The 18,864-nt window shown below is 42.1% G+C and overlaps 1 protein-coding gene across 1 annotated transcript in view; it reads left to right on the top strand.

Moving 5' to 3' along the window:
• Positions 1–18,864, top strand: part of LOC120943446 (cytochrome P450 2W1-like) — a 61,811-nt gene that overhangs the window by 22,160 nt on the left and 20,787 nt on the right. Inside the window, exons 3-5 of the mRNA XM_040356751.1 lie at positions 1,052–1,201; positions 7,435–7,592; positions 9,875–10,048. Coding sequence (XP_040212685.1) covers positions 1,052–1,201; positions 7,435–7,592; positions 9,875–10,048 — 482 coding nt within the window. The remainder of the gene's footprint in view (positions 1–1,051; positions 1,202–7,434; positions 7,593–9,874; positions 10,049–18,864) is intronic.

Raw genomic sequence — 18,864 nt, 5'->3', positions numbered from 1 at the left:
CGGGTTTGCGGGCTTCAGCTATCTGATTGGCACACGGGAGTCACTGTTTATGGCACTGGTATGCTGTTCCTTCAGAGAGCATGCGCCGGTGATATCACTGGCTGCATCTAAGATAAATATCTCCTAAATGGTGCATGTTTAAGAGATATGTACAGTACCTATAGGTAAGCCTTATTATAGGCTTACCGATAGGTAAAAGTCATACATGGGAGTTTACTCACACTTTAAACAGCTAAATCCTTTCATCTTATGGAAAATCTCAAGGCAACCCAGTCTAAAATTTAAAAATGTTAATGTTACTTAACATTAGGTAACCTATGCCTCGGACAATGCATACAGTCACCTTGATGACATTTCACATCAGAAGCTCCCCTTCACATCAGAGGTTTCCCCATCACATCAAAGGCCAGAGTCACCCATTAACATCAGACGTCCCTTCGTAGAACCCCTCAATTACATAGCACCTTTTACAGAGACCCCAATCACACAGTCCCCTCTTCACACCAGATCTCTACCATTTGGCTCAGGTGGCAGACCTCCATTTTCTCCTGAATACTGAGGCCAGCCCTGCATGCTGCCTGCCCTGGATGAAAGTCCTGAATGGCCATGGTGTGGGATAAAGGACCATCATTGCCATTGGTTATTATGGTGCTGGAGGATGTCCTGCCTTCACCATGTACCTATGACAATGATCCATGTACCTATGACAATGACTATGACAACTTCACCATGTACCTATGACAATGATCCAGGGCAAACTGCGTCCCAAGCTCACTGCACCCAAGGGAACCCAGACAACACCCCAGGGTGCATGTGTCACGGCACTCTGGTTGAGAAACACTGCTTTAGAGACATGCATTTTAGTTTGAAGGAACATTTAGTTTTAAGAGTTTTTTTTTCCAAAACTCTATCTACAAGTTTAGTGTGAATGGCTAATATAAAGCTATATTAACAAATCATTTGACCATCTATATATTTTTTTTACACACACACACAATTTTCGGCAAAATAATCTCCAGCATTCTACATACATAACTTCTTTTTCTCTTAGGAATCCTTTTCTCAAATAGTGAGACATGGAAGGTGACCCGAAGGTTCACCCTGACCATTCTGCGAGATCTTGGGATGGGAAAAGGGTCAATTGAAGGCAGGATTATTGATGAACTGCAGTTCTTAAATGCATACATTCAGTCTCATAATGGTGAGTTATGTACAGAATTCAATAATAGTTAACATATCCAAATTTAAAGATCGATGTTTAATACCTGATAATTTGTCTTTAATTGCTTTATTATTAAGTTCAATCAAGTCAATTCAAAAGTGACAACATGAATAGTGTTTTCCTATAATGATTTGTCTTCTATTTGGGTTTTAAGCTCTCTCAGAATCTTTATTCTGAATCCTATAATTGCCTACATAATCTGTATTTACTTCCAAAATGTTTATACGTTGTTAATGCATTAACAGAACATTTTAATGGTTATATTGTCAATTGAATGACAATATATTTCGAAGAGTAAATTGGTTGTGTACACCAGCAAAATAAGGTGATAAGCAGTCAGATCTTGATAGAAGGAAGTAAAAGAAATCCGTATCAATCAGAAAAAGGTCCATCAGTTAGGAACACTAGCAAAAAACTGGAGGCTCTTGGAGTAGGCCGGGTTATATACCATATTTTTTGCTCCATAAGACGAACCTGACCATAAGACGCATCTAGGTTTTAGAGGAGGAAAACTTGAAAAAATATTCTGAACCAAATGGTCTAAATGTAGATATGGGAGAAAAATTACAGTCTTGTAGATTGCGTAATGGATAATGGCCTCTAAAAGTTCTACGTATAAAGGTAGTTTATTTAATAATCAATGTGTTGAGCTTACATAGCTTACATAGGATCTGCCAACCCAGTGAAAAAACCAACACAAGGAGTGATCCAGTGTTTTGTCCATAAACTAGAAAATGTAAGTAAAAAGTATCAAGCTTTAATAACAAATGTATCCTTTGAAAAAAACGTGAAACAAATATTGCGCCAATCTTACAAGAAAAAACAAATGCAAGCTGCCAAACACAACAAAAAGATTGTTTGTAAAAGTAAAAAAGTATAAAAGTGTGGTGCCATTGCTGAAACAGGAGAGATGAATCTTAAAGATAATATCCTCCCCTATGACTGTATCCAAGACCTCATAGGGTGTAACCCTTAGGCCCCGTACACACGACCAAACATGTATGCTGAAACTGGTCCGCGGGCCAGTTTCAGCATACATGTTCGGTCGTGTGTGGGCGCGAGCGGGCCGAATTCCAGCAAACATTTGCCCGCCGGGCCTTTTCCCAGCAGACAAATATTCCTGGACGTGTTTTAAAACCGTCCGCTGGAATCCTGCCCGCTCGGACATGTACGGTCGTCAGTACAGACCTACCGTACATGTCTAGGCGCCCGCCGTCCCTCGCATGCGTCGAATGACTTCGACGCATGCGTGGAAGCCTTTAAATGGCAGGCCCGCCCATGTCTCCGCGTCATCGTCGAGGCGACGACGCGGACACGCCCCGCGTATTGTTTACGCGCGGACTTCTGTACGATGGTGTGTACAACCATCGTACAGAAGCCCTCTGGCAGACATGTACGGTGAAAACGGTCCGACGGACCGCTTTCACCGTACATGTTTGTTCGTGTGTACCCGGCCTTAGAGGAAATATGTGACATTAGAGTGTAACATAAAATGTGAATCTCCAAAGTGCATATAAATAATTATATCAATATTCCAAGAACCAGTGTGCATGAAACATTAATAGTATGAACAATATAAAAAATCCCTAATGTTAGGGAAACGAATAAATTAATATATAATAAACAACACAAAAGTGCACTAAATGATTAGTCTACAATGTTAGAATGTTGTTGTAAAAAGTATCATCACAGCTTCGTCATTGGACTAATAATAAGCCATAGGTGATCCAATAGTCTTTGGACTTAAGCTGGAAAACTTGTGAGATGACAAAAACACCCGGGAGTGCCTCCACCGTCAGAATAGGGGATAAGGATGGGTGCTCTTAGTGAACCATATGGATCCAGCTCACCTTGCGGTGGGGGATCTTACAAGCATAGAAAACTGGATCGACCACCGGGATTCCTCATTGATACTATCAATTCTTCCTTAATGTATCGATGGTCTGGTGTACACACTATCAAATGTGTGCAGCATGCGATCCTCATCCAATATAAGGAAGAAAAAAACAGGTAGGTCCGTGCTCACCTCACCAAACAGTGATGATATGTGTTAAAGGGGAAAAAGAAAAAAGGGGATGGCTCCCTATAGCGTAAAACAGTAAAAATATATTTATTCTTATAAAACTTCTTCACAGCCACATACAAGTCAATGCAAAATGACCAAATGCACACAAAAAATTCCAAATAAAAATTGTAAAATATAAAAATGCAAATTGCAAAATATAAAAGCTCAGTTCTAGGGTGGCTGGAGCTGGCGTATTAACCTACGCGTTTCGTCTAATGCAGACTTCAACTGAGGTCACAAACATTATCCAGATGATCAAATATAGAGAAGCCTGGAAATTTTAGTAACTCACAGCTAGCATATCATTCTCTGTAGAGCAAAGAAGACTTGCCGCTCCAGGTGAGGTGGGGAAGCCTGATGAATGGTGGGTGCACACCTTGGCTAGCTTCCGGATACATTGCACAAAAAAAAAAATTGGCTGCACACCACAATGTAATCCAAAATCTTTATTCCGACATCCCAAAGTGAAATCACAAGCTCAGTTGCACACTACTATGAGCGCTTAAAAATTACACCCGCGTCTACCATACCAGGCATCTGAACTTGTGGTGTCACGTCAGGATGTCGAAATAAATATTTTGGATTACATTGTGGTGTGCAGCCTGTTCTTCATCCTCTGCAGTCCTGGGGGGAATGGATAGCTGTCACGGACCTTGATTCTGTGTAGAGACAGTGAGATGTGGAGGGTGTGGAGGAGGTTCCCACTCGCAAACTGTCAGATGTTAAACGGGGGGGGGGGGTTTGGAGGACCCAAATACTCCAGGGTCAGCCTAGGGAAGGCACACTGCGTTCCCGGTGATCAGGGAGGAGAGGGGGGAACAGTGCTATGCTGTCCGGTGCGGAGGAACAGAGCCAGACATGTGACTTGTGACCAGATCTATACAAGCAGCTGTGCAGCGGCAATCAAAGGCAGGCTTAACACACTCCATTCCCGGAGGTCAGGGGGAGGTCTCGTCAATATTCGCTCCAAAAGACGCACAGACATTTTCCCCTATTTTTTTTTGGGGGGGGGGTGTCTTATGGAGCGAAAAATACGGTATATACCCTGGGAGATGGTTTCCAGCAAAAGCTTTCACTCACCTGAAGGTAGCAACATATAATCCATGGTCAAATGATCTATTCTTCAGTCCTCTACTGTAAGATTAAGATAATATTTTATCTTATTCACACAGCAGTATTGTATTTTAAGAATAGGGGGGTGTAGTGGCGCTTGCTGATAATACAATGAGGAATTCTATGTAATCATAATAACAATTCCGGTTAATAAAAAGAAAGTGTTTCCAAAAATAGTAATGCGAACAAATATACACCAAGTTCTAGTGGGCAAATACAACAATTCCTGTGTATCTAAATGTGTTCCACCCCAAATGTAATCAAAACCGCCCAACATCAATCAAATAATGTGGAGGGTGATGGGAGTGAAATAATAATAAAGATTACCTGTTGAGGTAAACAAACATGCCAACAAGAGCACAGTGCTGATGAGGTGAGAATAAACAGTAACTATAAATAGTCATGAAGGATATGATCATTACAGCAATATTTCTTCATTAACCATAAATAAAAATAGAATAAATGATATTAAATGTGAATAAGCAATAAAATACACAAAGTGCTAAATCCACTAACAGTGCATTGGGCAAAAATATGTGAAATAAATAGTAGATAAAGTCCAGTGAAAATGGTCTTGTAAGTTAATTCCTTGATAATAAAATGTTCAATATCATGCATGGGTGAAAAAGACCCAATCCATGAAATTTCTGCAGTGAAGGTGTCCCACAAAATTAATCCACCACGGGATCAAACACAATGAAGTGACATAAATATTAAAACATGCCAATTAAAAAACGTGTCAGGTGCACGGTCGTGCAAAATAAAACCAATCCAATGTTCATAAAAAATTTCAATCACTGATTTCCAAAGTGCATATGTGCTCCACTAATATCAATAGTCCACAAATGATGCTTTAGTGCATGATGACAAACGTGCACACGTGCTTGCAAACAAAGAAAAAACGCCAAGATTTCCACAGTGTAGATGTGTAGATAAGTGTTTCTGCAAGCCCCTTACCTTAAAGCGGGAGTTCACCCATTTGTAAAAAAAAATTTTTTATCCCCTTAGCTTCCTGCTCGTTCGGTCTAGGGGAATCGGCTATTTGTATTAAAATATGAGCAGTACTTACCCGTTTTCGAGCTGCATCTTCTTCCGTCGCTTCCGGGTATGGGTCTTCGGGAGCGGGCGTTCCTTCTTGAGTGACAGCCTTCCGAGAGGCTTCCGACGGTCGCATCCGTCGCGTCACTCGTAGCCGAAAGAAGCCGAACGTCAGTGCGGCTCTATACTGCGCCTGCGCACCGACGTTCGGCTTCTTTCGGAAAATCGTGACGCGATGGATGCGACCGTCGGAAGCCTCTCGGAAGACTGTCAATCAAGAAGGAACGCCCATTCCCGAAGCCCATACCCGGAAGCGACGGAGAGGATGCATCTCGTAAACGGGTAAGTACTGCACATATTTTAAAATAAATAGCCGATTCCCCTAGTAAAAACGAGCAGGAATCTAAGGGGGAAAAGTGCCCTCTAAGGGTGAACCCCCGCTTTAAAGAGGCTTATAATAAGCCTATGGTAATGCTGATTAGGCTAGGAGTACGTGTCCCACAGCCAGCCTGCTGCTCCAATCCCACAAATGAAGGCTCAAAGATCACAGCATTACCATAGGCTTATTATAAACCTCTTTAAGGTAAGGGGCTTCTAGAAACACTTATCTACACATCTACACTGTGGAAATCTTGTTGTTTGTTCTTTGTTTGCAAGCACGTGTGCACGTTTGTCATCATGCACTGAAGAATCATTTGTGGACTATTGATATTAGTGGAGCACATATGCACTTTGGAAATCAGTGATTGAAATTTTTTATGAACATTGGATTGGTTTTATTTTGCACGACCGTGCACCTGACACGTTTTTTAATTGGCATGTTTTAATATTTATGTCACTTCATTGTGTTTGATCCAGTGGTGGATACATTTTGTGGGACACCTTCACTGCAGAAATTTCATGGATTGGGTCTTTTTCACCCATGCATGATATTGAACATTTTATTATCAAGGAATTAACTTACAAGACCATTTTCACTGGACTTCATCTACTATTTATTTCACATATGTTTGCCCAATGCACTGTTAGTGGATTTAGCACTTTATGTATTTTATTGCTTATTCACATTTAATATCATTTATTCTATTTTTATTTATGGTTAATGAAGAAATATTGCTGTAATGATCATATCCTTCATGACTATTTATAGTTACTTTTTATTCTCACCTCATCAGCACTGTGCTCTTGTTGGCACGTTTGTTTACCTCAAAAGGAAAGATTATTATTTCACTCCAATCACCCTCCACATTTTTTGATTGATGTTGGGTGGTTTTGATTACATTTGGAGTGGAACACATTTAGATACACAGGAATTGTTGTATTTACCCACTAGAAATTGGTGTATATTTGTTCGCATTACTATTTTTGGAAACACTTTCTTTTTATTAACAGGAATTGTTATTATGATTACATAGAATTCCTCATTGTATTATCAGCAAGCACAACTACACCCCCCTATTCTTAATCTGTATCAGTGTGTGAGCACTAGTAGTCGTGGCTGCTGCTTAGTAGATTCATTATTTGATATTTGTTTTTAATTTATTGGTTTAGTTCTCTGTGCCCTGGTTAGGTTGGTTTGCGCATTAGTTCCCCCCATGTATATAATATTGTATTTTGTTGATGTGCTCTAAAGCCCAACATAAAAAAAGTACATTTTAACACAACTTTAGTAAATCAGCCTAATATTGTCTGAAAGGAAACAGTCTTTGCTGTGTTCTCTCCTTAGAAACCTTATAGTGCTGCTTTGTTATTAGTCAATGCACCCTGTATAAGGTTGGTTGCCAAAGAGCAAAAAGTACCTTCTACGGACTGTCTCCATTAGGCAAAATTAAGTGATGAAGATGGCCTGAATCATTTTTGTCTACAAGAGTCCTCGGCAGCCATGACAACTCAACTTTCTTAACAACTCTGTACAAGTAAAATGATTTAAAGTATACTATTGAACAATTAATATAAGCATTGTTCTTTAACAGTCATTGTTTATTTTGTCCTTTAGGTAAACCTTTTGAAAAACAGGTTTTTTATAGTGCTCCCCCCAATATTACCTTCAGTATGTTATTTGGGAGACGTTTTGACTATGATGATCTAACCTTTAAGAAATTGACAGAAATAATAGATGATGTTGTTAAACTCACTGCACATCCTTCGTCCAAGGTATGGAAATCCTAGTTCGCAGAATAGGTAATCCTGTTTCTATGCCTGAAATTATTATTATTTCAGTATACACCTGCAATTGCTGTCTCCAATTCTCCAATCATGCCTCCACCGCTAGATAATGATAGTGATGATGGGAGGAGTTTTGCAGAGCTAGCACATCATTTTCTATCACTGTGCTACCACAGGGAACTATAGATCCCATGATTCCACATGCCTCCAATTCAGTGTTGCCAACCTACCAAATTGAAATTTACTGACACAACACCCACAATTTACTGGCACAGTCAAACAAGTACAATATGCCATTAGTGGTGTGAGTTAAGGTATATATTAAAGCAAAAAACATATGTTTTATTTTATTTTCGATATATTAGGTAAGTAGCTCAGGGACAGGACTCAGGAAGGTAAGAAATTAGAATGGACAGGCACACACACATAAAATTGACTCTCACAGTGACACTGACAGCAGTGTGCCTTAGCACAGATAATGACACCTCACCAGTGGTGGACCACTGTGTAGGGCGCAGGAGCACTACCCCCCTAATCCATGCACCCCACTTCCTAATCTACATGCGGTGCTCCGGATGCATGGATTCCAATATTTTTTTAAGCACATGATTAGAGCCATAGGCTCTGATAGTGAACAAAAAATGTAGCGCTAAAATACAATGTGAGATGCCAAGTGGGGCACCGACATTAAATGGTGCAAGTGCACATATCTGACTGACATAAAAGTCAGAAATAACGTTCCATGAAAAAGAAAAAACACAAAACATAAAACCAAGTCTCTATTGGGAACTTGAAGTGGATCATCAATTGAACAATTGGTGAAGGGTGTAGGGTGGACCGATGTCCAATGATTGAAGAAACAAACAGGTGATCAAGTTGTCTGCAGTGATCTAAAGAAATCGCAATGATATCAGATGTATGGTAGGTATAAATACGCTTACCGGATGAGTTGGACTCTGATACTGTACAGCAAAAGAGTCAGACGGCATAGTGGTCATTGGGAAACCGGGACCACTGCAACCGGGTATGGGATGGAAGTTGTAGATGAAGCTCCAACTGGCATGGACACCGAGAACCAGTGATGTTCAAATGGCGTGCTGTAGAACTCCAACGGATTCCGGGTGGGATCCTTAGACTGCGTATCCAGGAGTGCAAGCAATGAACTCGGCTGAAGCTCCGGTCAAACCATGAGATGAAATAAAGAAAAGGGGGCTCCAATAGCACAGGTCAATAAAACCAAGGTGAGGTTTATTCAGTAAAAGTCATACAAGAATGATGACAATAAAAGTGATCACGTGATGAAGCAATATGGGGTGCTCAATGGCGTACCCGATGCGTTTCAGCCACAGAAGCCTTCAACAGGGCCGAAACGCCCCTGTTGAAGGCTTCTGTGGCCGAAACGCGTCCGGTACGCCATTGAGCACCCCATATTGCTTCATCACGTGATCACTTTTATTGTCATCATTCTTGTATGACTTTTACTGAATAAACCTCACCTTGGTTTTATTGACCTGCGCTATTGGAGCCCCCTTTTCTTTATTTCATCTCACTTTAATGTGACATGTCACTGTCGGCAGCGCCCCCCCCCCCCCCCGATTCTCAACTTTAATGTGACATGTAATTTTGCTTAGGGCCCCAGGGAGGTCAGGATCGACACTGGTTAGGATACAGGCACATATTGAACCTTGTCCACAGTTCATAGTGCAGAGTCCAAAACACCATTTTGCTGGTTGGTGTCTGCACTGACCAGCAGTTAAACAATATTTAAGGGGCTAATTTTGCCTAAAACAACAAGGAGATGGAAGACTTACACCAGTTTCAAGACACTATATAGGACAAGAATAATCCACAGATTGGTGGGGAATCACCTTGACTGTATGTTTAATTGCTGGTTAGAAGGCTAGCAAAGCTCCTCAACCACTCAATGTATCTAGTAATTTACATCATACCCCATCCTACCATACATTGGCTTATTTTACACTTCTGCAGTTAGTCCGTGGAAATTCTGGCAAGCCCCAGCGCTTTTGGGGCTTGCCAGAACTCTGACCAGTTCCCTAATATTTGGGCTGCAGGGAAGTATGCCTCACTTAAAAAAAATTACTTTTAAAACCTATGAACAATGTCGGATCAATATGAATTTGCTTATAATTAAATATTCTGCATCTAAAGAAGGCTGCCATAGACACAAATGTACTTATGCTTTTATGGTGTAAACATTGCAACTACCAAGTGCATTTTTTATTGAACTGCTGTATTCATTTCATCTGCAGTTCTACAATGTGTTCCCAATACTAAAATACTTCTTGAAAACTCCTGGCATTGTTTTAAAGAGAGTTGATGAACTTAATGAAATATTGCTTGTGCTTTATAAACAAGCACAAGAGTCTAAATGTGAAGATGTCTTCAGGACTTACGGTGAAGCATTCCTACAGAAACAAGAAAGGGTAAGCATCATAAATTACAAATCCAAAATGGTTTGTTTCTCTTAAAATGAAACATAAGCTGTGTACAAAAAAAAGGCAAAGGTCTAGTGATCAGCATTGCCTGAAGCCTCTCTACATTTGTGAAGCTGTTGCTCTTCTAATGACTGGTGGCCCAAAGATTGATGAGGGACTTTAGTTAGCAAGAAGCAACAGAAGAGGTGCAAAAAGCTGAGATTCACATAGTATATGAAGCAGAAGCATGAAGTAGCTTGTTCACAGGTCCTCATGTACAGTTTCCTCTCCAGCAAGGAGAACAGTGAGTGGCACAGTGGTGACATCACTAAATCTTCACCAAATTTTCACCAATAATCACAGACAGCTTCTCTCATAAGACAAATAATTCACAATACTAAACCAGTATCAGATATTCATCAAAGCAGCACTCCTGTCAAGGTTTGAAATGACTGGCTAACGTATGCATATTAACATATGCGAACAATAGAAACACAATAGAAATAGCAGATGGTGGTGAGAAAAGTCTGAAGTAGACACAGGTGGTAATTTTAGTGTTGTCTGTAAACTTTGCACCTTTTACCTGATTCCTCCAAACAGTGTGTCACACTCCCCTCTGGGGTTTAAACTCACCAAACCAAAGTGGTATTCAGACCTCAACACACCTCCAAATCCTGCCTACCTCAATGTGTCCTCGATCAGAGCCACAAACAATATCTTCAGGAACCTTTAGAAGCCCTCTCAGCACCCGTGCTGTCATATACCCATTTTAGTATACTGAAGCCCAGAGATCCAGCATTGTCATCACCTGGGCCAGTTCTTCACCCGCTTTTGGATCCCCAACACCGGTTCTTGCTTGTGGTAAGTAGGCTGTGACTTTTCGGTGCTTCACAGCTGGCTTCCCACTGCTGTACATGACATGCACTGTGTTTTATCAATGGTCCCGCAGTTGCAGGTGGGAAGGGGGGCGAACTTCCAAAGAGAGCAGAGTGGAAATGGGAGTGGGTATCTGTCAGAAATAAGGACTGGCTCCCTTAAACCAAAAAAAAGTTCCCAATAGAGAGGGGGGAATAAGTAGAACTTCCCTTTACAGCTGAAGTTCCACTTTAAGAACACCTGACAGATTTAAGAAGTGAAGCAAAGCAATGTACATGGTTCAGTACCCTTTAATGACCATTTAGGTGGCTTATAAGTGAAATCTGAGTAGCTGCTATGGCCTTCTGTACATCTCCCATACTCCCTTTATTGCATCATTAACCACTTGAGTCCCCAGGCCATTTATTTTTATATCAAGAAAGTTTTACTGAATAAGATAAAACATTCCAGTGTAAAAAGTTGTTAGACCATAACATAACATTGCCCTAGCGAGCCAGTCATAAGATAAGATAAGCCATTCAAAAAATATTATCTAACAGAAATAAGACACAAATATAACAATTGTGGCATGAGGATCATCTTTATCAGATTAGTTCTCCTCTCCACTGACATTTTAAGTTTATTCCCTACATAAATCCTATCCCTGAAACAGGTCAGCAGAGGGTGAATGTTTAGTCGGCAATATTCAGTGAGCATGAGGGAGACCTAAGTACAGTATTTAAAGGAGCGGACAACAGAGATGGGGCACAAAACCATCACTGGCCATCCTGGTTCATCGTCCAACAGCATCAAAGCGGATTTAGCCAAATTGATGGTGATGCCCTAGTAATGACCAAAATTAGAGATAGTCACAGTATAGATAGTCACAGGTAGGGAGGCAGAAATGTCTCTCAAAAATAACAACATGTCATCAGCATATGCATGATCTTCTCATGCAGCTCATGCAGCTCGCCATATCTGAACCTGGTGACCTGGGGACTATTACAAACCAGGGCTGCCAAGGATTGGGTTGCAATAGCAAAAAGTAGGGGGAACAAAGTACAAACCTGCCTAGTCCCCTTACCAAAAGCAAAAGCATGTGATACCCTGTCAGACACCCTAATTCAAATTTCGATAATACTGCCCACAGATACTGCCAGCTAATGCTGTCAAACGCCTTATTGGTGTCCAGGGATAAAAGAGCCATGTGACCCACATTATCAGCCGGTGTCTGCATGTTCAGGAAAAGCCGTCTAAGATTAGTGGCTGTGGATTTTTTTTAAAACCTGCTTGGTGAGAATGAATGATTGACAGAATAACCTAATTTGCCCGAAGAGCTAATACTTAGCTAGTATTTTAACATAATTTTGTAGTAAAGAAATTGGCTTGTAGGAAACAGGTTTTATTGGATCCTTGCGGGGCTTAAAGCGTTTGTAACCCTTAAAAAAATAATAATAATTGGATCCTGTTCCTTTAAAGCATGTTATACAGCACACGCCTCTCCTGCTGCTAAAATTACTGTGTAATGTATATACAATCCCCTCTGTTAGAAAATGATCTATGCATTAGTGTATGTTGATTTGTACTTTATTTCAAAGCATCGCTCTGTACTTGCTTTCCTCCTCTCCTTCCCTCCTCCTGACTGACATCAGCGGGGAATTCTTAGCCCTCCCTGTAGCTGTCAGATTGGGAGAGGGAGCAGCGAGCAGTCACAAATCTGCATATTTTTTACAAAAAACATACACTGAGGATGGTGAGCAGTGACAGGGCATGCATCAGTGATACTGTCCCTCTTGTCCACCTGTTGGAGCAGACACGCTGCATGGAATAATGGACAGGGCACTTGAGGCAGAACAGAGGGAGGAAGAGGAGGACTTCCCTACCTCTCAAAGCCCCCTTTATCCAGACAGTGTTCCTGCGGGCCCGCCAATCACACATGAAGAGGAGGAGGATTGTGTCAGCATGGAGGTGGAGCCTAGCACTCAGCATCAGCAGCAGTCTTCAAGGGATCATTTACAGTCCCCAGAAACCCATGGACTTGTATGTGGCTGGGAGGAGGTGGCTGCGGATCATGTCGTCCTTAGTGACCCAGAGGACTCCGGACTGAATGCCTCAGCAAACCTACGCTGCGTGGCCTCCCCTGATCCTGCAAAGCCTGCAAAACGATCCTCGGATTTGTGGTATCAAGGAGAGGGATCATTACTGGCTGGCAACCCTCCTTGATCCATGTTACAAGGGTAAGGTTGCAGACCTTATCCAGCCGTCGCAGAGGGAGCAGAGGATGAAACATCTTCGGGAGGCCTTGCAGAAAGGTTTGTACAATGCGTTTCCAGAGCCTGGGAGGTTACAAATTCCTGGTCCTGGACAACATGTTGCTGAGGCTTCGGTCAGTCACAGAAGAAGCAGTGGAGAAGGTGGCCGTCTGACCGATGCATTCAGACAATTTTTTAGTCTGCAGCCCCAAGGTATGATCGGTTCTAGCAACCATCATCAGCGTCTGATTCACATGTTGCAGGAATACCTAGGGGCAAGATCAGACTTGGACACCTTTACCACTGAAAATCCTCTGGGTTACTGGGTCTTGAGGATAGATCACTGTTCAAAGCTTGCACAGTATGCAATTGAGCTACTGGCCTGTCCTGCATCCAGCGTTCTTTCGGAACGCACATCCAGTGCTGCTGGAGGCTTTGTAACCGACCACAGGATGTGCCTGTCCACCGACTCGGTCGATCGACTGACCTTCATAAAAATGAATCAGTCTTGGATCACCAGCTACCAAGCACCTGATGCTGATGTAACCGAATAATTTATTTTGGAATGTGAGATCCATTCAAGACTGTGTCAGAAACCTTGAATAAGACCGAGACAGAAGTACAGTTAAATCACACTTGTTTAATAATAAAAATAAAAAGGTAAACGGAGTAAGCATAGTCAAAACATAGCCAGAGTTCAGTAACCGGATCAGGTAGTTGGTCAAGCCAATGTCCAAGAGCCAGCGATAAAGGTAATAGTACAGCAAGCAGAATCTGAGGGCCAGAGGGAACGTAGTCAAGCAGGTCTTCAACAGGAACGCAGGAGAAAGTCTCTTGTGATGTTAACACAGGCGAAGGCGAAGAGCAAATGAACTGGAAGGCTTTAAGTAGGCAGAGCTGATGAACGGGATCATCAACAGGTGGATCACTGTGGAGAGATGGGAGCTGGCAATTAGCTGGCAGCTGAGCTGCCGGCACAGAGAAGGAAGGGCTGAGCCCAGCCCTGACAGACTGCCTATGCTGATGCTAAGTGACTATCCTGTTATGCTGAGTGACTATCCTCTTCCTCCTCAATGTTCATGTTGATAGCTTGTAAGAATATTTTTCGTTCTGGGCACCACCACCAGTGGCTAAGGCCCAACTTTTCTGCCCATGTTTAACATGAGCGTGTAATTACAATTTTTGCTGCAATACTTTGCAGCAGGGCTCATTCCTGCGATCCAGCTAGAGTATCTGTGAGGGGTTGCAGTGTTGTGGCACCAGTGCCTAAGGCCCAGTTTTTCGGCCCCTGTTCAACAGGGGTGTGTAATTACAATTTTTGCTGTAATAGTTTGCAGCATGGCTCATTCCTGTGCTCCAGCTATAGTACCTGTGAGGGGTTGCAGTGTTGTGGCACCAGTGTCTAAGGCCCAATTTTTCTGTCCCTGTTCAACAGGGGCATGTAATTACAATTCTTGATCTAATATCTCACAGCAGGGCCCGTTCCTGAACCCATCAAGAGTAACTGTGAGGGCTTACAGTGTTGTGGCAACACCAACACCTAAGGCCCAAATTTCTGCAGAGTACATAAGGCCGGCCCCTACTTTCAATCATCCAACTTTCAAACGACTCCTACTTACAAACAGAGGGAGACAACAGGAAGTGAGAGAAAATCTACCCCTAGGATGGGAAATTCTCTCCTGTAAGAGTTAATATGGGAAAAAGGTGTCTCCTCTCCACTGATGCTTTATCAACAATCCTTGTTTCCCCAAAAACCCAACATTATCAAAATTCAATTGTCATTTGGACAGAAAGTGAGGTGAAATCCTCTGAACAGGTGCATAGACAGCAAAACAAATGTTACAGGGGTGATAACCCTTCCTTATGTTTTCCAAAAAGCTTAAAAATAGATTTTACTGGCTGGAACTACACTTCAAAAATGTACCAGTTCAAAATTACAAACAGATTCTACTTAAGAAAAAACCTACAGTCCCTGTCTTGTTTGCACCGCCTGTATACTTCTGTTTAGAGTATATAGGGCCTGGGGGCCTCACACCTTTCCTTTTTTTTTTTTTTCTGGGTGCAGGGTTCCCCTTAATATCCATACAAGACCCAAATGGGCTGGTAATGGGCTGGGGGGGTTGAGGGGGTACCCATGCCATTTTCTCAATGGTTTTCATCCATATTGCCGGGACGACACATTACATTAAAGCGCAAGCAGTTTTAAATCATTTTTTTTCCTTTAGAAATGTCATTTTGTGCAGGGACAGTTCTAAACACTGGAAACACGCACCACTTTACAGGCATACTATAGACACCCCAAGGCACGATATTTAAAGGAATATTTCACTTTTATTTTTTCACTTTAAGCATCATTAAAATCACTGCTCCTGAAAAAACTGCAGTTTTTAAAACTTTTTGTTGCATTGATACATGTACCCTGGGGCAGGACCCGGTTCCCCAAACCCTTTTTAGGACAATAACTTGCATATTAGCCTTTAAAATTCGCAACTTTTGATTTCTCACGTTCAAGTCCCACAGACTTTAATCGGTTTTCGAAAGTGCACGTAAACTTTCGGTCCGTTCGCATGTTCTGGATGCGAACCAAAAAATCTTTTTTTATCTATTTTTTGGGGATATTTATTATAGCAAAAAGTAAAAAATATAGGTTTATTTTTCCAAATTGTTGCTCTTTTTTTGTTTATAGCGCAAAAAAAAAACACAGAGGTGATCAAATACCACCAAAAGAAAGCTCTATTTGTGGGAAAAAGGGATGTCAATTTTGTTTGGGAGCCACGTACAACCACGCAATTGTCAGTTAAAGCGACGCAGTGCCGAATCGCAAAAATTACTCTGGCAGCCAAATGGTCCGGGGCTGAATGGTTAATATATAAAAAGTTTATTATGCATATAGAAAATACATCAAAAATATCCACATTTGAGAAGTCAATACAGAAAAGTTATACAATTAATACTGTACAAAGCCACTGGAAATCCGCGTATAAACATGTAAATGAAAAGGTACTCATTACATAATCATAATTGAAACCAGAAGTGAGGCTATGTAGCAGATTGAGATAAATACAATGTCCTAGGCTCAGAGCCTAGGACATTGTATTTATCTCAATCTGCTACATAGCCTCACTTTTGGATTCAATTATGATTATGGAATGATCATAATAAACTTTTTATACAGGTGAAACTCAGAGAAATTTGAATCTCGTGCAAAAGTTCCTTTATTTCACTAATGCAACTTAAAAGGTGAAACTAATATATGAGATAGACTCATTACATGCAAAGCAAGATAGTTCAAACCCCAACACTTTAGAATGACCATTTCCTGGCAATCCTCTCCAGGCTGAGGTCATCCCTGCTGCTTGTGCACCTTTTTCTTCCACACTTTTCCCTTCCACATAACTTTTTAGTAATGTGCTTTGATACAGCACTTTGGAAACATCCAACTTCTTTTGCAATTACCTTTTGAGGCTTTCCCTCCTTATGGAGGGTGTCAATGGTGGTTTTCTGCACAACTGTCAGGTCAGCAGTCTTTTCCATGATTGTGATTCCTACTGAACCAGACTGAGAGACCATTTAAAGGCTCAGGAACCCTTTGCAGGTGTTATGGCATAATTAGCTGATTAGAGTGGGACACTTTGAGCTTAGAATATTACACTTTTTCACAATATTCACATTTTCTGAGATTGTGGATTTGGGGTTTTCATGAGCTGTAAGCCATAATCATCACAATTATGACAAATCACAGCTTGAACTATTTTACTTTGCATGTAATGAGTCTATCTCATATATTAGTTTCACCTTTTAAGTTGTATTAGTGAAATAAATTTACTTTTGCACGACATTCAAATTTTTCGAGTTTCATCTGTATATTACCAACTTGGTTGTGCCTAAAAAGTCCAGGCCTTCTATTATAAAAGTATTGTTTCAATTCATAGGACGTGACACTGATTATTTTAGAAGTATTCACAGGACCACTCTGTGCCGATACAATTATTTTGTTCATGTTCCAATTAATGCAGTATAGTTTATTGCATTACTGCAAGTTCAATGCCGTATATTTTATTTTAGTTTAACGCAGTACAGTTCAGTGCGTTACTGCAAGATTAATGGCATATATTTCAATGCGTTAGTGCACACTTAACACAGTGGGCCAGATTCAGATAGATTAGCGGATCTTTAGATCCGCGTAATCTATCTGATTTACGATCCGCCGGCACAATTTTGAGAGGCTAGTGCAGTATTCACAAAGCACTTACCTCGAAACTTGCACCGGCGGATCGTAACTCCCCCGGCGGAATTCAAATTCCGCGGCTAGGGGGAGTGTAGTATTTAAATCAGGCGCGTCCCCGCACCGATTTAAATGCGCATGCGCCGCCGGCTAAATTTCCCAGCGTGCATTGCTCACACTGACATCGCTAGGATGTCAGTGGTTTCGGCGTGAGCATAACCTGCGTCGGGCCGAATTCTGAATCGACGTACGCAAACGACGTTAAAATTTAAAACTTGGCGTGGGAACGACGGCCATACTAAACATAGGAAACGGCGCAGTTACCCCTGCTATAGCAGGGGTAACTATCCGCCAGAAAAAGCCGAGCGCAAACGACGTGAAAAAAAAGCGACGGGTGGGCATTCGTTACTGAATCGGCGGTTCTCCTCATTTGCATATCCGACGCGTAAAAAACCGAGGCGACACCTAGCGGCCGGCGGGAGATTGCAGCCTAAGATCCGACGGTGTAAGTCACTTACACCAGTCGGATCTAAGGGAGATCTATGCGGAACTGATTCTTATGATTCAGTCGCATAGATCCGACCGTCGGATCTCTGAGATACGACGGCGTATCTCTTGATGAATCTGGCCCAGTATATTTTAGTGTGTTACTTAACGCCGTATATTTCTGTTTAGAGATGCTGCTCATGCTATCCAGCCACAGAATGCAGAGGAGGTGGTGCATTGGCTTACTAAACCCTCCTCATCCTCTGTCACCCAAGCAAAGACAGGTACACAGTCCACTGCAGCTGCCAGAGTGGCTAAACCTGCCTCCTTGTTCACATCAGCCACTTGCTCCTTAATGATGCACAGCCATTACTTGATTCAGATGTTGGTTCTGAGGTTGAGGAAGGCAGGAACATGAGCCTACAGAGAGGGGAGAACACTGGCGTATTGCCAAGTTATCTCCAGTGGTAATGAGGATGGAGGAGATGATGAGGTCATTGATGCGACTTGGGTGCCAGATAGAGCAGAGGAGGAAAGTGAGGGTGAGGCACAACCCCAACAAAACAGCCATCATGGAAGAGTAGAGAGCAGCCACCTTATTCCATCACATTGTGGAGCTGTTATCTCCCAGCTAGGGATGAGCTTGATGTTCGGGTCGAACATATGTTCGACTCGAACATCGGGTGTTCGCCCGTTCGTTGAAAAACAAACATTATGGGGTGTTCGCGGCAAATTCGAAAGCCGTGAAACACCGCTTAAAAGTCTATGGCGTAGGGTTCCCCCCAAAAATCCATACCAGACCCTTATCCAAGCACGCAACCTGGCAGGCTGCAGGAAAAGAGGGGGACGAGAGAGCACCCCCCTCCTGAACCGTACCAGGCCACATGCCCTCAACATGGGGGGATAAGTGCTTCGGGGCAGGGGGACTCTGCACCCCCACCTCAAAGCACCTTGTCCCCATGTTGATGGGGACAAGGGCCTCATCCCCACAACCCTTGCCCGTGGAT

The sequence above is a fragment of the Rana temporaria genome, chromosome 6, assembly GCF_905171775.1.
Source record: "Rana temporaria chromosome 6, aRanTem1.1, whole genome shotgun sequence".
NCBI lineage: Eukaryota > Metazoa > Chordata > Amphibia > Anura > Ranidae > Rana > Rana temporaria.
The sequence above is the reverse complement of the archived record's forward strand: the minus strand, read 5'-3'. Positions and strand labels throughout refer to the sequence as shown.